The sequence below is a fragment of the Megascapheus bottae genome, chromosome 16 (genome assembly GCF_031878675.1).
Source record: "Megascapheus bottae isolate mThoBot1 chromosome 16, mThoBot2.hap1, whole genome shotgun sequence".
NCBI lineage: Eukaryota > Metazoa > Chordata > Mammalia > Rodentia > Geomyidae > Megascapheus > Megascapheus bottae.
Window position 1 is genome coordinate 32,016,307 of NC_143524.1, and position 24,414 is coordinate 32,040,720.

At 39.6% G+C, this 24,414-nt stretch overlaps 1 protein-coding gene across 1 annotated transcript; it reads left to right on the plus strand.

Moving 5' to 3' along the window:
* Nucleotides 1-186: 186 nt before the first annotated feature.
* Nucleotides 187-21,749, plus strand: Tph1 (tryptophan hydroxylase 1). The gene is made up of 11 exons (XM_090348043.1): nucleotides 187-250; nucleotides 1,015-1,155; nucleotides 5,479-5,662; nucleotides 8,523-8,623; nucleotides 11,552-11,619; nucleotides 12,363-12,559; nucleotides 15,089-15,224; nucleotides 16,135-16,261; nucleotides 18,203-18,298; nucleotides 19,105-19,238; nucleotides 21,384-21,749. The coding sequence occupies exons 2-11, from the start codon at nucleotides 1,039-1,041 to the stop codon at nucleotides 21,556-21,558; spliced, it is 1,335 nt and encodes a 444-aa protein (XP_090204169.1). The 5' UTR covers nucleotides 187-250; nucleotides 1,015-1,038; the 3' UTR covers nucleotides 21,559-21,749.
* Nucleotides 21,750-24,414: the final 2,665 nt, after the last annotated feature.

Genomic DNA, 24,414 nt, shown 5'->3' on the forward strand with positions numbered 1-24,414 from the left:
TCTAGCCATTCGTAGACTGTGGAACCACTTTTTTCGTCATCACCACACTCTCTGAACTTAGCTTTAGACCTTCAATCTATTACATGCCTGATAAATATTTGTTCAACTAAATTCCAAAGGTATTAGAATGGTTGAGTTCTGAAATAGAAAGCTGCATTTCACTGTCAAATTCATTATCAGACTCTTGTTTATGATGATACAGTTGAGAATAATTGAGGCATACTTGGTACTTCATTCCTCTGCAAGTCAGGTGAATACGTTTGGGGCTTTCTTCTGTCTTCTGAGGTGCACCCTCAGATATTGTGCAGCAAGTACTAAGAAAAAAGCTGATTTGGATGGAAAGGAAAGCTTTCTAGTCAGAAAACATAAACGACCCACATAAGGAACTACTAAAATTTTGATGAGAGGAAGGCAGGCATTTATAGAGGGCCAACCAGAAAGTTCAGTTACCAGGAAGTCTGCAAGAAGCTGGCTTGAGTTGTACTCTAAAAGATTATTTGGATTGGTACAAGAAGAAAAGAAATGCCATTATTTTATCTTGTCTGGTGGCTATGTAGAATTCCATTGTGTTTATGTACCACATTTTTGGTATCCATTCATCTGTAGTAGGACATCTGGGTTTACATCGTTTGGTTATTGTGAATAGTGTAGCGATGAGCATGGCTGTTAAAGTGTTCTTATGATATCCCTGTTATGATGCTCAATGTAGATGCCCAGGAGTGGTATGGCTAGATTATAGGGAAGGTCTATTTTTAGTTATTTTTCAGGAACCTCCAATCTGCCTTCCAGAGTGGTTGTACTAGTTTCTATCCCCACCAGCAGTGCAGTAGGGTTCCTCTTTCTCAGGTTGCTATACTTGGATCTCATGGTAGTCTTGCAAGGCACATCTACACATCCAGATTTTTCAAGTGAGGAAACAGAAGCTTGGAAAAATTAACATGCCCTAAGTTATCAGATATTTCCAGTGTTGTACAAGTTCATGTTTACTCTTATGTCTGTATTTTTATACTTTAGTGTTAGAGAATAACTAAACTCATCATGATCGAAGACAATAAAGAGAACAAAGACCATTTGTTAGAAATGGGAAGAGCAACTCTTATTTTTTCCTTGAAGAATGAAGTTGGGGGACTTATAAAAGCACTGAAAATCTTCCAGGTAAGTACTACACACACACACACACACACACACACACACACACACACACACACACACACACATTTGTGCTGGACCTGGAGCTTATAGAGCAGACACATTGTCCCTGAGCATTTTTACTCGAGGTTAGCACATTACCATTTGAGCCATTGCTCTCCTTCCAGCTTTGCTGAGTAGTCTATGGCAGATGATAGTATCACAGACTTCACTACCTGTGCTAACTTTGCGTCATAATTGGCAGAGTTCAGACTCCGGAGTGGCTAAGATTATAGGTGTGAGCTTGCTGGCACCTGGCTGTCTATATTTCTTCATGAAACCTTTCTAAGATGAATCTCTAAAATTGTACTTAAAGTATAAATTATTGTAAATGCTTGAAAATCTTGTAAATTATTGTACATTCTTCAGAGCACATTTCTTAAGAACTTAGATTTTTCTTTTCTTTTCTTTCTTTCTTTTTCTTTTCTTTTCTTTCTTTTTTTTTTTTTGCCGGTCCTGAGGCTTGAGCTCAGGGCCTGGGCACTGTCCTTGGACACTTTTTGTTCAAGGCTAGTGCTCTGCCACTTGAGCCACACCACCACTTCTGGCTTTTTCTGAGTATGTGGTACCGAGGAATTGAACCCAGGGCTTAGTGCATGCTAGGTGAGCATTCTACCACTAAGCTACACTCTCAACGAAGAGTCCTCTCTCTCTCTCTCTCTCTCTCTCTCTCTCTCTCTCTCTCTCTCTCTCTCTCTCTCTCTCTCTCTCTCTCTCTCTCTCTCTCTCTCTCTCTTCTCCCTTTCTTTCTTGTCGGTCATGGGGCTTGAACTCTGGGCCTGGGCATTGTTCCTGAGCTCTTCAGTTCAAGGTTGCCGCCCTACCCCTTGAGCCACAGTGTCACTTCCAAGAACTTAGATTTCTAAACTACTTTTCAAGTCTAATGAATGGGTCAGAGGTACAGACAGCCTATGGAAGAGTATATAGAAGTAGCTCATAAAAAAAGTGCATCTTTTCTCCTTTTCTGAACATTGTGGGGCCATAGCCTGGAAGAAACTAGCTCCATATGGGGGGGCAGGCACAGGTGGCTCACATCTGTAATCCTAGCTACTCAGAAGGCTGAGATATGAGAATCAAGGTTCAAAGCCATCCTGGGTAGAAAAATCCTTGTGAGAGGTCTTTTTTTTTTTTTTTTTTTTTGCCAGTCCTGGGCTTGAGCTCAGGGCCTGAGCACTGTCCTTGGACTTTCTCAAGTCTAGAGCTCTACCACTTGAGCCTCAGCACCACTTCTGGCTTTTTTCTATGTATGTGGTACCGAACCGAGGAATCGAACCTGGGTCTTCATGCATGCTAGGCAAGCACTTTTTTTTTTTTTGCCAGTCCTGCGCTTAAGCTCAGGGCCTGAGCACTGTCCTTGGATTTTTCTCAAGGCTAGAGCTCTACCACTTGAGCCTCAGCACCACTTTCGGCTTTTTTTTTTTTTTTTTTTTTGTATGTATGTGGTACCAAGGAATTGAACCCGGGTATTTGTGCATGCTAGGCAAGCACTTTAACCACTAGGCCAAACTCCCGGCCCAGTACATTTTTTTTTTTTTTTGCCAGTCTTGGGCTTGAGCTCAGGGCCTGAGCACTGTCCTTGGACTTTCTCAAGGCTAGAGCTCTACCACTTGAGCCTCAGCGCCACTTTCGGCTTTTTTCTAGGTACGTGGTACCGAGGAATTGAACCCCGGTCTTCGTGCATGCTGGGCAAGCACTTTAACCACTAGGCCAAACTCGGAGTCTTATCTCCAATTAACCACTGAAAAACTGGAAATAGTGCTATGGTTCAAAGTGGTAGAGCACTAGCCTTGAGCAAAAGAACTTAGGGACAGTGCCCAGTCCCTGAGTTTCAGCCCCACAACTGACAAAAAAAAAAAAAGGAAAAAAAGGAATTGGTGGAAAGATCTACTTTGTAGATTGCAAAGAGATTTTAAATTTAAGTAAATAAAAATATTTAAAACTTAATATAAGCCTACGCATATATTATCAATGACTAGTTAATAACATTATTTAATGATACATTCATAATATATTTTCAGATAGCAAAGTAGTAGTACAATTATACTATTTTGCACCATCAGAATTTCAGTGCATTTGGTCTTCAAATGTACCTTCAGTGTGAGCATAAATTTGTGTGAAATAGGGAAGCTATCTTGTAAATATGTATTTGTGAGCTTTAAAATGTTTGTGTTTTCTGTCCTGGTAATTTTATTTCTGTCAAATTGTCTTGAGAAAATTTAGGTGAGTCAGGTAGAACACGAGTGTATATTGAGTACAACGTGCTAGGTTCTGGACTTGAATCTAAAAATGTAAATCTGAATAAAGTCGGCATTGTACATACCTGCCCTCACAGAATATAGAATCTAGTAAAGAATACAGACATTAAAAAATAATTATAGGGGGCCTAGTGGTAAAGTGCTTGCCTAGCATGCACAAAGATCCAGGTTCACATACACAGAAAAAGCTGTAAGTGGTGCTGTGGCTCAAGTTGTAGAGCACTAGCCTTGAGAAAGCTCAAGGACAGTGCCCAGGCCCTGTGTTTAAGGCCTAGGACTGGCAAAAAATATAATTAGAGGGGCCGGGAGTATGGCCTAATGGCAGACTTCTTGCATTGTCTAGCATTCATGAAGCCCTGGGTTTGATTCCTCAGAACCACATACAGAGAAAAAGCCAAAAGTGATGCTATAGCTCAAGTGATAGAGCACTAACCTTGAGAAAACCCAAGGACAGTGCCAAGACCCTGAGTTCAAGCCTCAGGACTGGTAAAAAAAATTATAGCTGGACACCAGTGGCTCATGCCTCTAATCCTAGTTACTCAGGAGACTGAGGTCTGAGGATTGAAATTTAAAGCCAGGCTGGGCAGGAAAGTCCATCTTTTTTTTTTTTTTTTTTTTTTTTGCCAGTCCTGGGCTTGAGCTCAGGGCCTGAGCACTTTCCTTGGACTTTCTCAAGGCTAGAGCTCTACCACTTGAGCCTCAGCACCACTTCCGGCTTTTTTCTATGTATGTGGTACCGAGGAATCGAACCTTGGTCTTCATGCATGCTAGGCAAGCACTTTAACCACTAGGCCAAACTCCCGACCCTCCATGAAACTTTTATCTCTAATTAACCAACCAAAATCCACAAGTAGATCTGTGGCTCAAGTGGTAGAGTGATATTCTTGAGCAAAAAAACCCAAAACACAAAAAATCCACAAAAAAACCCAAAAACAAAAACAAAAAAACAAAAAAACTAAGGCACAGCACAGGGCCCAGTACAGAAAAACAACACACACATACACACAAAAACCCAAAAAGATAATTATAATAAGGAAATAATTACATGTGTGTAAACTGACCTAAAAGAGAAGTAGCAGGTACTGTGATGGCATGGAATTAAAGGACCTAACCTATTTTAACAGCTCAGTGGCACCAAAATTTATTTATAGGAATTAAAAATTATAAACCAGGGCAGTGTGTTTAGCCTAGTGGTAGAGTGCTTGCCTAGCATGCACGAAGTCCTGGGTTCGATTCCTCAGTACCATATACATAGAAAAAAAGCCAGAAATGGTGCTGTGGCTCAAGAGGTAGAGCTCTAGCCTTGAGAAAACCCAAAGACAGTGCCCAGGTCCTGAGTTCAGTGCCCAGGTCCTGAGTTCAAGGCCCAGGACTGGCAAAAAAATTATAAACCAACTGTTTAGCTACAGGCTGGTTTATGTTATTGGAACATCATTATCATGGCCCCAGTGTTTATTCTCATCTACACCCTCTTGAGAGAGCATCCCTCCTGGACCAAGGGGTACTCACAATGCAGGCTGACATGGGAAGATCAGAGGCAGATTAAGATGTTTACTAAATTTATCTTTTTTTTTTTTGCCTGTCCTGGGGCTTGAACTCAGGGTCTGGACACTGTCCTTAGGCATTCTCAAGACTAGCATACAAGGCCACAGCACCACTTATGGCTTTTTCTATGTATGTGGCACCAAGGAATCGAACCCCGGGTCTGTGCATGTTAGGCAAGCACTCTACCACTAGGCTAATCTCCTGGCCCTCTAACGATTCTTTTTATTCTTGAGATTTGGTGTTTTCATTTGAAATTCAGTTAATTATGACAGTCTGGAAGACCTCCAGTGATGTTATTTTATTTTGCTTTTTTTTGAGACTATGATAAATTTTGTGTTGAATTATGCATTATTTCGGTATTGACAGCACTTACAGTAGCCATTTTTCCTTCTGGCTATCATGACATATAAAATTGGTTTTCAGAGGTAATGAAAGAAATCGGTTAACATTTAACAGAATTCCATGTGATCTTTACCCTCCACTTACACAGGAGAATCATGTGAATTTGTTACATATCGAGTCCCGGAAATCAAAGAGGAGAAATTCGGAATTTGAGATTTTTGTCGACTGTGATATCAACAGAGAACAATTGAATGATATTTTTCATCTGCTGAAGTCTCATACAAACGTTCTCTCTGTGAATCCACCAGATAATTTTACTCTCAAGGAAGATGGTAAGTTTGAAAAGTGAAAAATTCTACTTAGAAGAATAAGTATGTAATGTACACTCAATCTTTCATTTATCTTGAAGACATGAAAGTAAGAATAAAATTACTGTTACTTCAGATATCTGGCAGTCTGGTAGGAAAGGAAATGCAAAATAAAATTACTCATAATACTAAAGATAAATTATAGTTCAACATCTAATCAAAGGCAAAAGAAGTAAAAGAAAATCTGAGCGACAGAATCAGTATGATTAGGAATCAATTATCTCTCATCTTTTAAACTTCAAGCATTTCTTGATTCCACTGTCCTCCAGTTTACAGTTCTTGAGCAACACAGCAACTCAGTTGGGAGCTTAGCATCTAGCAGATTTTGAATGAGTACTGAATTTATGGAGAGAATTGATGGTGTCTGATAACTATGTTGTGAAATAAGTTATGCACTACATTCCCACCAAGCAAATGCGAAAGCAATAAGACTAAGACTTCAGATATGCAGGTAGCAAAGATAGAGGCTGAACTCTCCACTGGTGGGAAATAAACCCTTATAGCTATAGTTGATAAATGATTTGATTGTTATCTAATTTATACATGGTCCTCAACCCAAAGTAATTCCTGCAAGTTATATTATAGACCAGAAGAAAGCAAAGGAAGGGAAAGAGCGACATTGTCCCAAAAAGGAAGGTACTCATTATTTGACTTATGAAATAGTAACCCTTCTATATGCCATCTTAATAATAACAAAACTTATATTATAAATTATATTATAGTATCTGGAGTATATTCAGGACTGGTACTTAGCTGTCATACATTTATTCAGTTGTATAATTAGTAAGTTATGGATATAGTTCCATATCTGGCTGGATGGGATCTGCTGCCCTGAGTCTGTTGGATGCTTATAATAGGTACAAAGTCTCTATTGCTCCCTGCCCTCCCCTAGAACGTAGATGCCCATTATTAATAAAGAAGGGTTAACGGGGCCTGGAGTGTGACCCAGTGGTAGGATGCTTGCCTAGTATGCATGAAGCCCTGGATTTGATTCCTTAGTACCACATACAGGAAAAGAAGGTTCAAGTGGTAGAGTGCTAGCCTTGATAAAAGAAGAAAAAGGAGGAAGAGGAGGAGGAGGACAAAGAGAAGGAGGAGAAGAAGAAGGAGGAGGAGGAGGGGAGGAGGAGGAGGGGAGGAGGAGAAGTGGAGGAAGAGGAGGAGGAGAAGGAGGAGGAAGGAGGAAAAGAAAGGAGGAGGAGGAGGAAGAAGAAGAAGAAGAAGAAGAAGAAGAAGAAGAAGAAGAAGAAGAAGAAGAAGAAGAGGAAGAGGAAGAGGAAGAGGAGGAGGAAGAGGAGGAAGAAGAGGAGGAAGAAGAGGAAGAAGGGTTAACACCTGGTTGAACAAGAGTGGAGCCTCCCTAGCTCTTTATTTGGAGTGATCAATGTCCTTGTTATATTTGTTGTTAACCCCCCCTCCTCCAGTCTTGGCTAATATTTAGGGTTCACATCTTTCCACTAGGAAACAGTAATGTAAGCACAGTTTTTACCCCTTCATCCCTAGTCTTCTGTGACAGACATACAAGTTACAATAAAATAGCAGAGCCTTTAGAGTATAGAAGCCAGAGAAAAATTCCCTCTACCTACAGAGTCAGAGACTTTGGGGATTGAAGAAGTCTTCTTAGACTTCGTCTAGGAGGACAAGCATGTGTGGAAACCAAGAGTCTTATGACTTGTCGGGAAAGAATGGTAAGAAGATCAAGATGGCAAAGGCATAAATAAGTTTCTAAAATTCTTTTTGTCTATAAGAATATTTCAGGGCTGGGAGTTTGGCCTAGTGGTAGAGTGCTTGCCTAGCATGCACAAAGACCCAGGCTGGATTCCTTGGTACCACATACATATTAAAAAGCCAGAAGTGGTGCTGTGGCTCAAGTGGTAGAGCTCTAGCCTTGAGAAAGCCCAAGGACAGTGCTCAGGCCCTGAGCCCAAGCCCAGGACTTGCAAAAAAAAAAAAAAAAAAAAAAAAGAATATTTCAAGGTTCTTATTAAACTTGAACTTTGGTCTATAAAATCATATGGTTTTATTCGTTTTGTTGTTGCTTTTTTAACAGGAGAAAAAAGTTTTTGAACTTTTGGTCTGTTTGGGAAATCAGCCAGAATGCTAATAAATTTTATTTATCTATCTATTTATTTTTGCTGGTCCTGGGGCTTCAGCTCAGGTCCTGAACCCTGTCCTTGGGCTGTCTCAAGGCTAGTGTTCTATCACTTGAGCCACAGCACCACTTCGGGCTTTTTCTGTGTATGTGGTACCGAGGAATTGAACTCAAAGCTTTGTGCATGCTAGGCAAGCACTCTACCACTAGGCCATGCTCCCAACCCTAAAAAAATTTTTTTTAACTAAAGCTTTTAAATAAAATTTACTTCTTAGAAAGAAATATACTTGTATAATTTTGCTTCTATGTTCAATTTAAAAAATTCATCCAAATACATTTTTTTTTTGTCTTTTGTGGGGCTTGAACTCTCGGTCTGGGTGCTTTCCCTGAGCTCTTCAGCTCAAGGCTACCACCCTACCCCTGGCCTGGGTGTTGTCCTTGAGCTCTTTAGCTCAAAGCTACTGTCCTACCCCTTGAGCCACAACTCCATTTCTGGTTTTCTGGTGGTTGATTGGAGATAAGAGTCTCATGGACTTTAGTGTAGCCTTTAGTGCCCAGGCTTGCTTTGAACCATGATCCTCAAATCTCAGCCTCCTGAATAGCTAGGATTATAGGCATGAGCCACCGCACCCAGCTTGTTGCTTTTAAATTTGTTTTTAAATTTATTCTTTTCATGGCTTTGTTTAGGGTTTTTTTCCTCCTTCAACGTCTAGCTGTTTTTGTGTCTTGCAGATATGGAAACAATTCCTTGGTTTCCAAAGAAGATTTCTGACCTGGACTTCTGTGCCAACAGAGTTCTGATGTATGGATCTGAGCTAGATGCAGACCACCCTGTATGAATTTTTACATACATATTCTTATGGAAATGGTTTAACCTAAAAATTAAGATTTTTTAAAAAAAACTTATGTCTTCTAGACTAATAGCATCTTTTTTGAATTCTTATCTCTGCAATCATTTGTAGACCTTTAAATTGGTGGAATTGAAACTAACTTCCTGAAAATTGTTGAATTTCATTAACGCTAAAACATCTGTCATAGGTCTAACATTGCTATTATTAAGAACTATTCCAAGAGTTGTAGAGTTACATGGTGTTTGCAGTCATTTTTTAAAAAAATGTAAAATGGGCATGGATAATTGGCATATGCCTTGCATATGCAAGGCCCTAGGTTCAATCCTTAGTAATACAAAAACAAAACAAAAGAAAACAAAGCAATACCCAAACAATCCAGAACATTAGGCTTACTTATAAAAGAGATTTCTAGATTTCTGGTTGAAGAGGGGATAGAGAATGTAATTGTGTCACATACTTTTTATCTCCCTCTCTTTATTAGATCCATGAATGTGACTTTATATGAATCTATTATATATGTATATATATTACATAATAAAGAATATATAATTATATATTTTCTGAGACAGAAAATACCAAAGAAAGGTAAATTTTCAAGGGGGCCTTAAAAGATTTTATCAGGTGAGAGATGAAGAGGAAGGATAATTCAAAAGGCAAGAGTAAAGGTCAGAGGAAAAAATTTGGGCATGTTTACAAAAAGATGAATGACCAGTTTTGGTAATCTATCACGAATTCTGTTGACTTTTACCTCAGTTTTTAATATTTTCCACTAACATTCCCCTTTAATTGGTTTCTGGACTCTAAGCCTGCCAATTACAAGACCATCCTTGTAGTCATTAGAATCAGCTAAATCCTGTATCTGACCATTATTCCTCTTCCCTCCTAAAACTCTATGCTGACTTCTATGTATGTACCTAAGATAACTGAAGACATCCTATCCTAAAATGTGCGCACAAATGTTCCAAACTTCATTGAACACAACAGGGTAGTACATAGAATGAATTCATCATTCAAAAGAGTAGAAACTAGCCTGGCATGGCACAGTAACTCACACCTGTAATCCTAGCTACTCAGGAGGCTGAGATCTGAGGATCAAGGTTCAAAGCCAGCCTGGGCACAAAAGGACCTTCTCTCCAATAAACCTCTAGAAAATGGAAAGTGGAGATTGACTCAAGGGTAGGGCGGTAGCCTTGAGCTGAAGAGCTTAGGGACAGCACCTAGGTGGAGTTCAAGCCCCATGACCCACAAAAAAATAGTCATACAAATATGCATCAGTTGATAAATGGACAAAGTTTGGTATACCTATACAGTGGAATCTTTTAAAATTTTTTATTTTTGTTTTTATTTTGTCAGTCATGGGGCTTGAACTCTGGGCCTGGGTGCTGTCCCTGAGCTCTTCAGCTCAAGGCTACTGCCCTACCCCTTGAGCCACAGCACCACTTCCGGGTTTCTGATGGTTAATTGGAGATAAGAGTTTCATGGACTTTAGTGCCCAGGCTGGCTTTACACCACAGTCCTCAGATCTCAGTCTCCTGAGTAGCTAAGGCATGAGCCACTGCGCTTGGCTACACTGGAATCTTTTTGGCTATGAAAGTCATGGAATATTAAAAGGTTACAAAAGGCCATGTCCTTTATATGAAGTACCACAAAACAGGAAATAGATTACTGTTTGTCCAGTGGGGGAGGAAGTAGGGGAGTGATTGCGAATGAAAGCGATTGTGAAATAAATCTCTGTGAAAGGGGTGAATTCCATTTTCTTGTCTCAGATGTCTTTTGTAGTCTTACTTTATTCACTATTTGCTCTTTCCTCCTGGATTTTGATTTTTAATTCCTTACTTTGTTCACTTTTTTCTGAAATAATTTTCTTGGGTATAAATGCAGAACTATTTTGTTCCGTTATTATTGCCACTTCTGCAAAAGATAACTGTGTTTGAATTTTATGATGAAATCTAAGGCTGGAATCAGGTCAGTTACTATTTCAAATAGTATTATTTCTTCCTCCTCTTCCTCCTTCATTGCTGGAAATTTAACCCTGGACCTCAAGCAAATTAGGCAGGCACTCCACCACTGAGCTATATGCCCAGGCCTCCTCCTGTGCTACCACAGCTAAATGTAACTGGAGATATAATTGAGTGATGAAAGAAAAAAAAGCACTGAAAAAAGAGTCATGTGTTTAAGCAGTGTTATACTTTACCTATGGTTTTTGTGTGCGTGTGTGTGTGTGTGGGGGAAGTCCTGGGGCTTGAACTCAGGGATTGGGTACTGTCCTTGGACATTTTGCTCAAGGCTAGTGCCTTGCCACTTGAGCCATGGTCCAGCTTTTTCTGAATATGTGGTACCAGGGCTTTGTTCATGCTTGGCCAGCACTCTACCACTAGGCTAGTCTCCTGGCCCCTTTACCTATTTTTTATACTGTTTTTTATTTTAGTCTTTATGTTACTATATACATAAATATATTTATTTTTGGTGCTAGTTCTGGTGCTTAATCTCAGAGGCTGGGTGCTGTAGTTTAGCTTTTGTGCTCATTCTCCTACAAATTAGCCATAGTTCCACTGTGGCTCTGTGGTTAAAGAGAATACTCTCAGAGTTTCCTTCTTAGGCTGGCTTTGAACTTTGATCCTGAGATCTCAGCCTTCTGAGCAGCTAGGATTATAGGTGTGAACCACCAGTTCCTGGCTTTTGTAATGTCTTTGTATATAAAGAATCTTTGCTGGCTATAGCCAAGTAGAGTTTAGTGCTGTCATGTGACATAGCTCCAAAGTGGAAAAACAATCATAAATCTCAAAAAATGCTTAATCATACCAATTATGATATAATTTAATAGTGCCTCCAATAGCAATAATGCCATATTTCTTAAGTATGATTTTAGATATTTTTATGAACATTAAAAATAAAACTTATCTCTGTCAGGGCTTCAAAGACAATGTCTACCGTAAAAGACGAAAGTATTTTGCAGAATTGGCTATGAACTACAAACAGTAAGTGTACTCTAAAATAATGTATCTGGCTTTGAGATAATAAATGAATAGAGTAACCTGTGTTTATTTAGTAAATAAAAAATAGAGTAAGCATGTGTGATGGCATGCCTAGAGTCCTCATACTTGCAAGCTGAGGCAGGAGAATCTATCCTCCCTGGGGAGTTCCAGGGTAGTCTGGGCTACAATTCTGTACAGACAGAATCTGTCTTTAAAAAGGAAAAAGTAAAAACAAAAATGAAGGTAAGTATGTAACTTGAAGGTGTGGATGGGATTGGGATAGATGGGGCAAGAATGAAACATTGTAGTCACAAACTTACATATTGAATCAAAACCCCTTTTTACAACTACTTAATGATAATTTGAACAATGGAGCCAGGTGCTGGGAGCTCACATTTGTAATATTAGCTATTCTGGAAGCCGAGATCTTAGGATCCTACTTAAAAACTCTGTGAGACTCTCATAAACTGCCCTTGCTCCCCGCCAAAAAAAAAAAAAAAAAAAAAAAAAAAAAAAAAAAAGCCAGAATTGGAGCTATGGCTCAAATAGTAAAGCTCTAGCCATAAGCAAAAAAGAAGTCAGGGTCCATGCACAGGCCATGAGTTCAAGCCTCACAAGCAATGCTCACGTGGTACACACACACACACACACACACACACACACACACACACGCACACAAAGGAAAGTGAAGGAAGCACTACTACTTACTAACTAGTAATTCAGAATACTTCTTTTTATTTCATTAGTGGAGATCCGATTCCTAAGGTTGAATTCACTGAAGAAGAGATCAAGACCTGGGGGACTATTTTCCGAGAGCTCAACAAACTCTACCCCACACATGCTTGCAGAGAATTCCTCAAAAACTTACCACTGCTTTCTAAATATTGCGGATATCGGGAAGATAACATACCACAATTAGAAGATGTCTCGAACTTTTTAAAAGGTAATATGCTATTTTTTTATGTGGAGAATGCTGAACTCCTGAGTTTTTTCTTCTTTTTCTTCCTCCTCCTCCTTCTCTTCTTTTTCCTCCTCCTCCTCCTCCTCCTCCTCCTCCTCCTCCTCCTCCTCCTCCTCCTCCTCTTCTTCTTCCTCTTCCTCTTCCTCCTCCTCCTTGCCCCCCTCCTCCTCCCCCCTCCTCCTCTTAGGGTTTATTCCTTTTTTTTTTTTTTCCAGTCGGTCATGGGGCTTGAACTCTGGGCTTAGGTGCCATTCCTGAGCTCTTCAGCTCAAGGCTAGCACTCTACCACTTAAACTACAGCGTCACTTCAGGTTTTCTGGTGCTTAATTGGAGATAAGAGTTTTACAGACTTTTGTGCCCGGGCTGGCTTTGAACCATGATCCTCAGATCTCAGTCTTCTGAGTAGCTAGGATTAAAGATGCGAGCCACCATCCCCTGGCTGACCTCTTTTTTGATCATTATAGCCTCAAGGAATAAAGTCTAATTACATGTGAGGATTGTCCCATTCTCTGCCTTTGAGTATTGGATCCAGGACTGGGCACCAAGTTGAAGAGGGACAATCATAACCTAGAGCAAGAATATGGAAAAGTGAGAAGGAAATTTGAAAATTTATCATGCTAAGTAAAATTTGAAGAACATTTAGGCTATTTTACTTGAATATTTATTACATATTTAAAATTTTGATTATTTGAAAAATGTCTTATGTAATACAGAGATTATGTGACACTATAGGATTGTTGGATATCTAGCAGTCAGCATGGAGAACACCTTGTTAAATAGCCATTTAAAACCACAAACAGGCACCAAAGCACAAGGACAGCGTCCAGGCTCTGAGTTCAGTCCCAAGGACTGGCAAAACAAAAACAAAAACAAAACACCCACAGAGTAGGTGAGGCCTGTCATCCCAGTGTAAGAAAAGAAGAAAGGAAGGAATGAAGGCAGGCAGGAAGGAAGGAAGGAAGGAAAGAAAAAAAAAGAGAGAGAGAAAGAAAGAAAGGAAGGAAGGAAGGAAGAAAGGAAGGAAGGAAGGAAGGAAGGAAGAAATGACAGAAGATATAGGTCAAGCTGTTTCCTTAGAGATGAAACTAGGCTGATGTAGAACTTTTTTTGGGGGGGGGGTCATAGAGCTTGAAGCTTGGGCCTGGGTGCTGTCCCTGAGCTCTTTAGCACAATGCTACCGCCCTACCCCTGAGTCACAGCCCCAATTAATTGGACATAAGAGTCTCAAGTTCTTTAGTGCCGGGGCTGGCTTTGATCCATGATCCTCAGATCTCAGCCTCCTAAGTAGCTAGGGCTGCAGGTGTGAGCCACTGTGCCCAGCTGATGTGGAACATCTTGCTGAAAATATTTCAAGGGCAAATATCCCAGAGGGAAACCAAAATTAAAGACAATAGAAGGGGATACCTACACTGTCAAATGACTACTCTCTACGGTAGCCATATTAGTCACATTTTAAATGTCCAGTAGCTATCTGTGGTTAGGATTGCCTTGTCAAAGAGCACATTCTGGAAAGTTCAGTTGGATAGCATGAGACCATCTGAACACAGGCAGCTGGATGGAATTGGAATGGTAGAGTTGTGAAGGTTTGGGGAGAAACCACACTGGAGCTTGCAGTCTCTCGCGTTGCTGAAGCGTAGCCCCCGGCCTCTAGGGCAGGACATATGTAGTCTTGGTGCCAGGAGGCGGAAGGCACATCATCCAGGTTCAAAAAATAAGAAATTACAAAAGACAGGAAAAATTATAAAGATTTAAAAAAATGGTCCTGATCTAAAGAAAAAGTCTTTATCTTTTTAGAGAAAGAAATACAACTAGGGGATATTTTCCTCCCCTGAGGAAACAAAATATAGTTCAGGGAAACTTGAAATCCTTGAGCACATAGCTAGTCTCTGTGCTACAGGTTTTCTTAAAATTAATTATTATTATTATTATCATAAAGGTGATTCTAGAAGTATCACGGTTACATAAGTCAGGTAAAGAATACTTTTGGACAATGTCACCCCTTCCTTTCTACTCTCTCAGTTTTCCCCTGCCATTTTCCCCCATAAGTTGTATGGTTCATTCTCAACACCATGTGTACTTTAGTTTTATAGCTGTTACACTAAGGCAGAAGCATGTTTTAAACATGAAAAGAGATTTGCTTGGCCACTATTAAGTGTTTAACAATTTGTTAGTTCCATTTAGTAATATACATGGCTCTTGTATGTATATGTGTGTGCATACATGCATGCGTGTATGTGTGTGTGTGTGTGTGTGCGTGTGCATGCGCGCCAGTCCTGGGGCTTGAACTCAGGGCCTATGTGCTGTCCCTGAGCTTTAGTGGCTAGTGCCCTACTGTTTGAGCCATCCTCAGATCCCACCCTCTTGAGTAACTAGGATTACAGGCATGAAGATGATATGATTTTGTTTCCATGTCCTCCATCAAAGCATTACTTTGTGCCACTGGTAGAATTAAAATGCAGCAGAAGATCCCCACCTGAGGTGAACACTTCTCTTTTCTCCTTGGTTTTGCAGAGCGCACAGGGTTTTCCATCCGTCCTGTGGCAGGATACTTATCCCCAAGAGATTTCCTATCAGGTTTAGCCTTTCGAGTTTTTCACTGCACCCAGTACATAAGACACAGCTCAGATCCCTTGTATACCCCAGAGCCGTAAGTACTTCTGCTTCAGCTATTTTTCAAATATTGACTTATGATGATGATACCTACCTCATAGGTTTAATGAATTAGTATGTGTATTTACTTACTCTATACAATTAGCCATTTTATTATTATTGATAACTTTTTTATGTTCCAGATGGTTTTATAGGCTCAAGGGATGTGAAAACAAAATCAGACTAAAATTCCTGCTTTCTAAAGCTTGTATTTTAAGGAGTGGGGATACAAATAATAATGTGTGTGTGTGTGTGTGTGTGTGTGTGTGTGTGTGTGTGTATGAGAGAGAGGGGGAGGGAGAGGAAAGAGAGGAAAGAGAGGAGAGAGAGAGATAGTGGGGGGGGAGAGAGAGCAGATACCATGTAGAAAAATAAATCTACGAAAGAAGTTGGAGGTGTCTGTGTGGTGCCATTGCTGTATGAAGGGTGATCATGGAGGGCTTTGCTGAGAAAATGGCATTTGGGTGGTCACCTGCTTTGGATGGGGATGAGAACATTGGGATGTCTTTGTTTTGTTTTGCCAGTCCTGGGGCTTGAAGTCAGACACTGGGCACTGGGCACTGTCCTTGGACACTTTTAGCTCAAGGCTAGTGCCCTGCCACTTGAGCCATAGCTCCATTTATGGCTATTTCCATATATGTGGTACTGAGGAATTGAACTTAGGGCTTCATGCTTGCTAGGTGACCACTCTACCACTAGGCCAAACTCCCAGCTTGAGATGTCTTTGAATATCTTTGTGTGTGTGTGTGTGAGAGTGTGTGTGTGTGTAGCAAAGATTTTGAACCAAAATTGTTTCTTAGTGGTTTTCATTGTCACCTGAGCAACTAGAATAAAAATAAGTTTGGATTTTGACTCAGTTAAGTAGGTGATTATACATTTATGCTAAGCATCACAAATCTTTATTGCAGAGATACCTGCCATGAACTCTTAGGTCATGTTCCCCTCTTGGCTGAACCTAGTTTTGCACAGTTCTCTCAAGAAATTGGCTTGGCTTCCCTTGGAGCTTCAGAGGAGGCTGTTCAAAAGCTGGCAACGGTATGACTCTGGCGGTAACTGTAGAGTTCCGTAATTCTCAGTTGAGTGTAGTATATGAGAATTTATGCAGTTCAAAAATTCATGTGCAATACAACCAATAGAAATTTTGTCCTTGCTTATAGTATTTTAATTTAAATACATTTGAGTAACATTAAAGTAGATATGAAATTTAAGGGTTCTCCAAAGAAGACATGAGCTTTATAAAAAGTAATATAACATAATAATATGATTACTGGGCTGGGCGCCGGTGATTCACACCTGTAATCCTAGCTACTCGGGAGGCTGAGATCTGAGGATTGTGGCTCAAAGCCAGCCCAGGAAGGAAAGTCTGCCAGACTCTTATCTCCAATTAACCATCAGAAAAACTGGAAGCAGCTTTGTGGCTTGAGTGGTAGAGCACTAGCCTTGAGCTAAAGAGCTTAGGGACAGTGCCCAGGCCCAGAGTTGAAGCCCTAGGACCAGCAACAACAAAACATTAATAATATGATTACTAGTCTGAATATTTTCTATTTTCAATAAAAATAGTGAGTTCTAAAACAAATTAAAATGTTTTGAACACTGGGCAGAGGATGCTGTTCTGGAAATAGAAAGATGAGTAAGGCTATTTGAATATGCTGTGTGAGGGGCAGTCATGTTGGAATGAGGTGAAGTCTATAGAGACATTCAGACAGTCTACTCTGGGAGGGTAGAGCGCTGTTTGAGGAAAGCTTCATAGAGAGGGACATTTGCAGTAACTGATGAAGAATATACCAGGAAAAGAAGGAAGAGTATCTCAGAATGAGAATATACAAAGAAAGAACAAGTGGTACTTGATGTGTCTGGGTGCCACAAGACATTGGAGCAGAGTGTGTGTGGGTGAGGGTGGTGGGCTGTAGGCTAGTCGTTTGGAGCAGTGCTACTTTAATTGTGATTTGGGGATCCTGGGCAATCCCTGATGCCCTTCACAGGGTCCTTGAGATTATAATTATGCACAGACGAAAGATCTGGTTCAAAGTTCAAAGTGGGGGCTTGGAGCATCGCCTCGTGGTACAGTGCTTGCCTAGCTGCACGAAGCCCTAGATTCGATTCCTCTGATACCACATACACAGAAAAAAAGCCAGAAATGGTGCTGTGGCTCAACTGGTGGATCTCTAGCCTGAAGAATGCCCAAGGTCGGTGCCTAGGCCCTGAGTTCAAGCCCTGGGACTGGCAAAAAAACAACCCTAAGTTCAAAGTGGATTTTATGTTAACAGAGTTCACTGACAAGAGTTCAAATTCCACATGACAGCTCAAGTCTAAGAAAGGACTGTATGTCAAGTTTTTGCTTAGGTCAAAGAAGCGTAGCCATGTCTATCAAAAAGACTATTAAAATACTTGGCCTTTTCCAGCTGCAGAACGATGCGGAGTGAATTAATTTCATATATTTAACCCAAACCTATTTTAACAGGTGAAATGTAGAAACAGATACGGCAATCCATTTGTCTTCTAGCCAGTCATGAAATAAAGTTTAGCCAGATATTTACACCATCTATACCAATGTTATTAACTAGTTTGACTCAAGCATTTCACACTGTGGAACCAATAACTATATGATTATAACTTGGGAAAAATACAATACATTGCAACCTTTGTTTTGTAAAATTGACCTTTATTAAAATGTCATTGTTACCGTAAAATAGTTACTATACTCAGTTATTGTACTCAGTTATTTAACATTAAATTATTTTATGAGTTTTAATTTTTAATATGATTTGTTCACTAGAGATCTTTAGGGTCCTCTGTAATTTTTTAAGTTAGGTATGAATGAGCAGGCTTAGGATGCCTGACTGTACAAAATCTAGTAAGTAAAGCTTAGAGTGTTTGGCTGTACCTGGGAATATACTGAGTCATTGACTAAGGCTTGAAATCTGTTTTAAACTGAGCCATTCAGGATGTGAAAGTAGTACTTCCATTCTTTTGTAGTGCTACTTTTTCACTGTGGAGTTCGGTCTGTGTAAACAAGATGGGCAACTAAGAGTGTTCGGTGCTGGCTTGCTTTCTTCTATCAGTGAACTCAAAGTAAGAGATTCAAATCCTTGTACATAACTGTTTTCACCTGCTGTAACTGATACATTGACTACAGCTGAAATAGTTTTTGTATTTGAAATAATTTTTGTATTTGAATAAGACTTTGCTGTAGAAATACTTGAGATAGCAGAAAACATTATTTGAAGGCATTTTTTTTTCTGTATAAAATAAGCAAAGGAGCTGGGCATGATGGCTCACGCCTGTAATCCTAAGTACTCAGGAGGCTGAGATCTGAGGATTGAGGTTTAAAGTCAGCCCAGGCACCAAAGACCATGAGACTCTTATCTCCATTTAACCACTAGAAAACCAGAAGTGGTGCTGAGGCACAAAGGGTAGCATGGTAGCCTTGAGCTGAAGAGTTCAGGGATAGCCCCCAGACCCCAAAGTCCAAGACCCACAACCCACAAAAAAGGTATTTTCCTTTCTGATATATGAACAATAATTTGTACAAGTAGTCAGGAATTGGAATTTAGTATCTATCCAGTATTTCAGTGGACTTGTTTCTTGAGTGATAGGGGTCTATTAAGACACTGTCCAAGGTATTTTCTTGGTGTCAAGGATTTTGCGCCCTCTGGTGGTAGGTGTAACTCAGTTAAGAATCAATGTAACTAGTGCTGGGTGGAAAGTAGGTACCACACAATGTAGGAGTAAAGGTCTTTGGGGCATTTATTTTGTTGGAGTATAATGTGGATATGTTCAGGTCATTGAATAAGTGGTTCAGAGGCGTGCCAGTTCTGGCATCTGTGTAGTCTATGAGAATTGATTGTATTCTCTGACTCACTGACTCTGTCCTCCAGCATGCACTTTCTGGACATGCCAACGTCAAGCCCTTTGATCCCAAGGTTACTTGCAAACAAGAATGTCTCATCACAACTTTTCAGGATGTCTATTTTGTATCTGAAAGCTTTGATGATGCAAAGGAGAAGATGAGGTAACGTGTATCTTTCTCATGCCTTCCTTAATTACATTGTGCAAAATAATCATTGTAAATCACAAAAGCAAGGAGCCAGAACACTGACTCCCCTTTTTGTAACACATCCCCCTTTTTCTTTTTTCTCTTGTCTCCTTTTATGTTTTAGAATTCAAATAGTAGTACAAAGGGGTTACAATTTAACATGTGTCCAGTGCTTCTGGATTAGAGATACCGTTCCATCATTCCCTACTCAGCACATCTCTCTTTCATAAAAAATATTTAAAGTTCATTGCAGATATTGAGGTGGGTACTTGCAAATATGAATCAGGTATATTGAGAAACTGGTTTCTTTCCATCTCTTCCAATCAGAGAGTTTATAGTTTACAGTAGGAAAAATAAACTGTATAGAAGTTATTATATGAAAGTACTGAAAATGATAAGAAAAGATATACAGATGGAACTTTATTCTGTACTGCATTCAAGAGTCATTTGTTTAAGCTGAAGAAATAGGGAAAGCTTACTGGTATGTGAAAAAGGATTAAAATTTAGGCAATATTTTTCCTTGGAGACAGTGTGGGAAAGATAAGGGGATTGAAAAATACAGGAGATACAGCAATCAAAACTATACTTTTTTTTGTCAGTTGTAGGGCTTGAACTCTGGGCCTGGGCATTGTCCCTGAGCTCTTCAGCTCAAGGCTACCGCCTACCCCTTGAGCCACAGTGCCACTTCTGGTTTTCTAGTGGTTAATTGGAGATAAGAACCTTGTGGACTTTAGGGCCTAGGCTGGCTTTGATCACGAACCTCAGATCTCAGCCTCCTAAGTATAGCTAGGATTATAGGTGTGAGCCACCTCGGTTCACTTACAGTTTTCTGATGGTTAATTGGAGATAAGAGTTTCATGGACTTGGGCCGGGAGTTTGGCCAAGTGGTAGAGTGCTTGCCTAGCATGCACGAAGACCTTGGTTCATTCCTCAGTACCACATACGTAGAAAAAGCCAGAAGTGGTGCTGTGGCTCAAATGGTAGAGCTCTAACCTTGAGAAAGTCCAAGGACAGTGCTCAGGCCCTGAGCTCAAGCCCAGGACTGGCAAAAAGAAAGAAAGAAAGAAAGAAAAGAAATAAAGAAAAAAGAAAAGTGTTTATGGGCTTTCCTGATTAGGCTGAACCACAATTCTCAGATCTATCTCCCGAGTAGCTAGGATTATAGGCATGAGCCATCAGCACCCACCCGGCTAGCTTTTTTTTTTTTTTTTTGGTAAGGTCTCATTAACTCCTCTCCTCCCTGGGCTGGCCTTGTATGTTCATCCTCCCATATGTGCCTCTCAAGTATCTGGACTATCAAGTGTGAGCTACAATACCTGCTACATTCTGGTTGTCAATTAACCATGTGAATAAATCAAATAGGATATTGTACACACAAACACTTTTTTTAAAAAAGATTTTTATAATCTTCAGGTGAAATAAGATAGGGTAGAGAAAATTATTCTAAGAAAAAAGTGTGTAGAAAGCCAAGAAGAGCCCTGCCTTCTCAGCATGCCCCTCTCACCTTGTGTGTATATGTAAATGTATGATATAAAATATAGCTGAAGAGTCTGTTACACATAGTCAAGTGATGTCATTACCTACTGATAAATAAATCTTCTGTGACTGCTATCCTTAGTGTATGTGGTAAAGAGAGTGAGCATGTGGCCTAGGTTTTTATTCTACGCACTGTAAGAAAGAAAGAAAAAAGGGAGTGGGGGGGAGGGAAATGGGGACCAAGACATGAGAAAGAGTATCAATGTTTGTGAATAATGCACCTTCTATCTGGTGAATATAATGTAACCCTTCTAATAATTATAATAAAAATATATGAAAAAAGAAACAAAGAAAGAAAAAGGAATTCAAAACATATATAAAGTAGTAAATCATGAGGAAGTGATCTCTAGGCTCTTTCCTAATAATGTTGGGGGACTTTAGGTTTTTGCACCTGTTTGAATTCTAGGGGGCCTCCACACATGCAGATAGAGAAGACTACATTGGCTGTCCACATATGTAATAAAGATTTGTGTTTTATTCCTACTCTGTGAAAATAAATTTATTTGTTTTGGTTGTTGCATGTTTAGTTTTCATCATTGCCAGTTCTCAAGAAACTGATGATCTCCTACTTATTTTCTGAAATAGAGAATTTACCAAAACAATTAAGCGCACATTTGGAGTGAAGTATAATCCGTATACGCAGAGTATTCAGATCCTGAAAGACACCAAGAGCATAACCAGCGCCATGAACGAGCTGCGGCATGATCTGGACATTGTCAGCGATGCCCTTGCTAAGGTTGGCAGGCAGTCCAGTATGTGACAATGATAGCCTTAATCCACAAAGCAATCCAGCAGCAACTCAGAGCCCTGAGGCAACTGAAGACCTGACCGTGGAGTGACAGCTGCTTCTGGCTAAACAATGTTTTCAAATCCCACCCCTAAGGAATCATTCTCCAGTGTGTCTGCATGGACACACTCAGTTTTTCTTTTGTCTATGTTCTTTACAAAATTATAAAATTTTATAAAATTTTCTTTATGCAGTACAGTATTCTTTATAAAATTATGTAGCATGCAATTTCATAACTGCACAGTCTTAAGAGAGACTTTGTTTGATACAGTGATAGATATACCTTAACTCTATTTTCCTTGAGTAAAATGACATTTCTGATCACTTGATCACTGTTACAGAGCTGACCCATAATTATAACCTGTATCTGTTACATCACTGAATTTGCGTCAAGCACAACTACAGTCACACATATAAATTTAATAGGAGACAAGCTGTCCCTGATGCTAAGATGAGCAAAATTATAAAAGTCTTCGCATAAGAGCATACCTAGTTAAAAAAAAGTTTAGTTTCAAGTGTAGTCTTATAGGAGTATAGAAATAGATAAATGGAAGTGGAGCTGTGGCTCAAAGAGACAAAGTGCTAGTTTTGAGCAAAAGAGTTCAGGGACAGTGACCTGGCCCTGAGTTCAAGTCCCCAAATCAATGAGAAAAAAACTGAAATAGATAAATGTCAGCTTGATATGGTGACACTTGCCTATAATCCCAGCATTCAGGAATGAGAAGCAGGAGGATCCAGAGCTCAACAGTAAGACTGTGTTTTAAAAAATGTAGTTAAGTCTGGAAGGGTTGATAAGAGTATAAGTTTTAAAAAAATATCATATTTTGTTTTGTATGCACAAAAAGGCCCTGCCCATGTGACTATTCTCCTTGAAACTCTTTCCTTTCTGTGACATTGCATCATGCTGGTTAGATTCTAGATGATCTGTCTTATTCATGAGGCCAAGGGAACTTGGTGGGGGAAATTGCAAGGACTTGTACTCAAAATGTAGTACCAATTATTATAGTATTGGCCTCAAGTTAGCAAGAGGCAGTGTTGGCAAGGTGAGAGTGCACATGAAAACAAATGAGAGAAACACAAACTAAAAGATGGAAACATAGTTATGAGCACTTAATTTCCAAGCTAATCTGTGAAGCCCTAAATACAAAGACAAACAATAGGTTGAGGGTGAGGGAAAGGGAGAAGAAATGGGATGTCAGAAAGGTTAAGAAGTACCGTTTGGATTGGAGCCTGTAAATACATGAGGATTTCAAGGAAATTATTAGTATTATTTTTAATGTAGTGCCAGCTAGGATAAACAGTTGTTTTGCCTTTTATTACTGTAATAAGATACTTAAGGTAATATACTTATTTAAATTGGAAAGGTTCATTCGCCTCAAACTTTTGGAGGTTCCAGTCCACGGTCAGTTGGCCTTGCTGTCTGTTTCAGTCCGTAGTTCAGTAGGCCTATGGTGAGAGCACGTGGTAGAGCAAAATCCATTCACCCATGGTAAGGAAGTAAGAAAGACTATGAAAGAAAGAAAGTGAGACAGAGACAGAGACAGAAAGATGCATACAGGATCTCCCAGTGAGTGGGAAACTTTTCCTAGGCCCAATTATCTCCCAATAGTAACAAGTTGGGAACAGAACCTTTCATTTTTATTTTTACATTGCACTTGCTAGGCAAGTGCTTTGCAGCTGAGCTACATCCTAGCCCAGAACTAAGCCTTTTAACACACAGGTCTCTGAATGCCATTCCAGATCCAAACTGCAGTGGCATTTGTCTCAAAAAATAGGTGAAGCTGGACTTTAGACACATGCTGAGGCTCTTTTGTCCCACACCTGCTTCATGAGGATGTTTCTCAACATCTGTCTTTGGCCTTCATCTCTCCACCATTTCTTTATGGGGATTACCATCCATGCCCAGGAGTTCAATTCTTATTTTGGGTAACTCCAATATTTGCAGTTCTAAGCCTGACATCTTTCTTGAGTGTTGATTCTTAATTCCAACTACTTGCTCAGTATTTTCATCTAGATGTCCCATAAATAAGTATAATAGTATAGAACTTTATGTGATACCATTCAGATAGAACAGGTTGTGCAATATGGAAGCCCTGCCGAGTATCAGAATCTCTAGAAGTAAATCCTATAGACTTTCTCTCCGTGAAATCTCATTTCTGATCATGGAATATTAAGGGTTATATTTCTGTTGGTTTTCCAGTTTTAATAAGCGGCTTTAAAACTCTGTCCTTGTTTTTTTTACATCAGTAGTCAAATTGTATACTATTTAACATGTTTTATTTCAAAAGACCACTAAAATTTTGAATCCCCTTTTAAGACTCCAGAAGGAATTATTTGAAAAATTTAAAAGTTTTATTTCATTTTATGTTCTGTTAGGAAATAGGATTTGAAAGAATAATTCACGTTACTTGAGATCTGTATTTCATTTGTATATTTTAATAGTAACAGTATTTATTTGATGATAAATGCACTTGTTATTAGCTAATCTGTAATCATTTGAAATATATTGGTTAGTTTATAATTTTGTTGCTGCAAGGTAATTGTTAGGAAATCATAATTTTGCCTAAGGCAAATGGTATTCTAGTTATTTTCTTTCTTTCTTTATTATTATTATTTTTTTTTTGCCAGTCCTAGGCTTGAGCTCAGGGCCTGAGCATTGTCCCTGGACTTTCTCAAGGCTAGCACTCTACCACTAGAGCCTCAGCACCACTTCTGGCTTTTTTTTCTAGGTTTGTGGTACCAAGGAATTGAACCTGGGTCTTCGTGCATGCTAGGCAAGCACTCTACCACTAGATCAAATTCCCAGCCCTTTCAGTTATTTTCATAAAC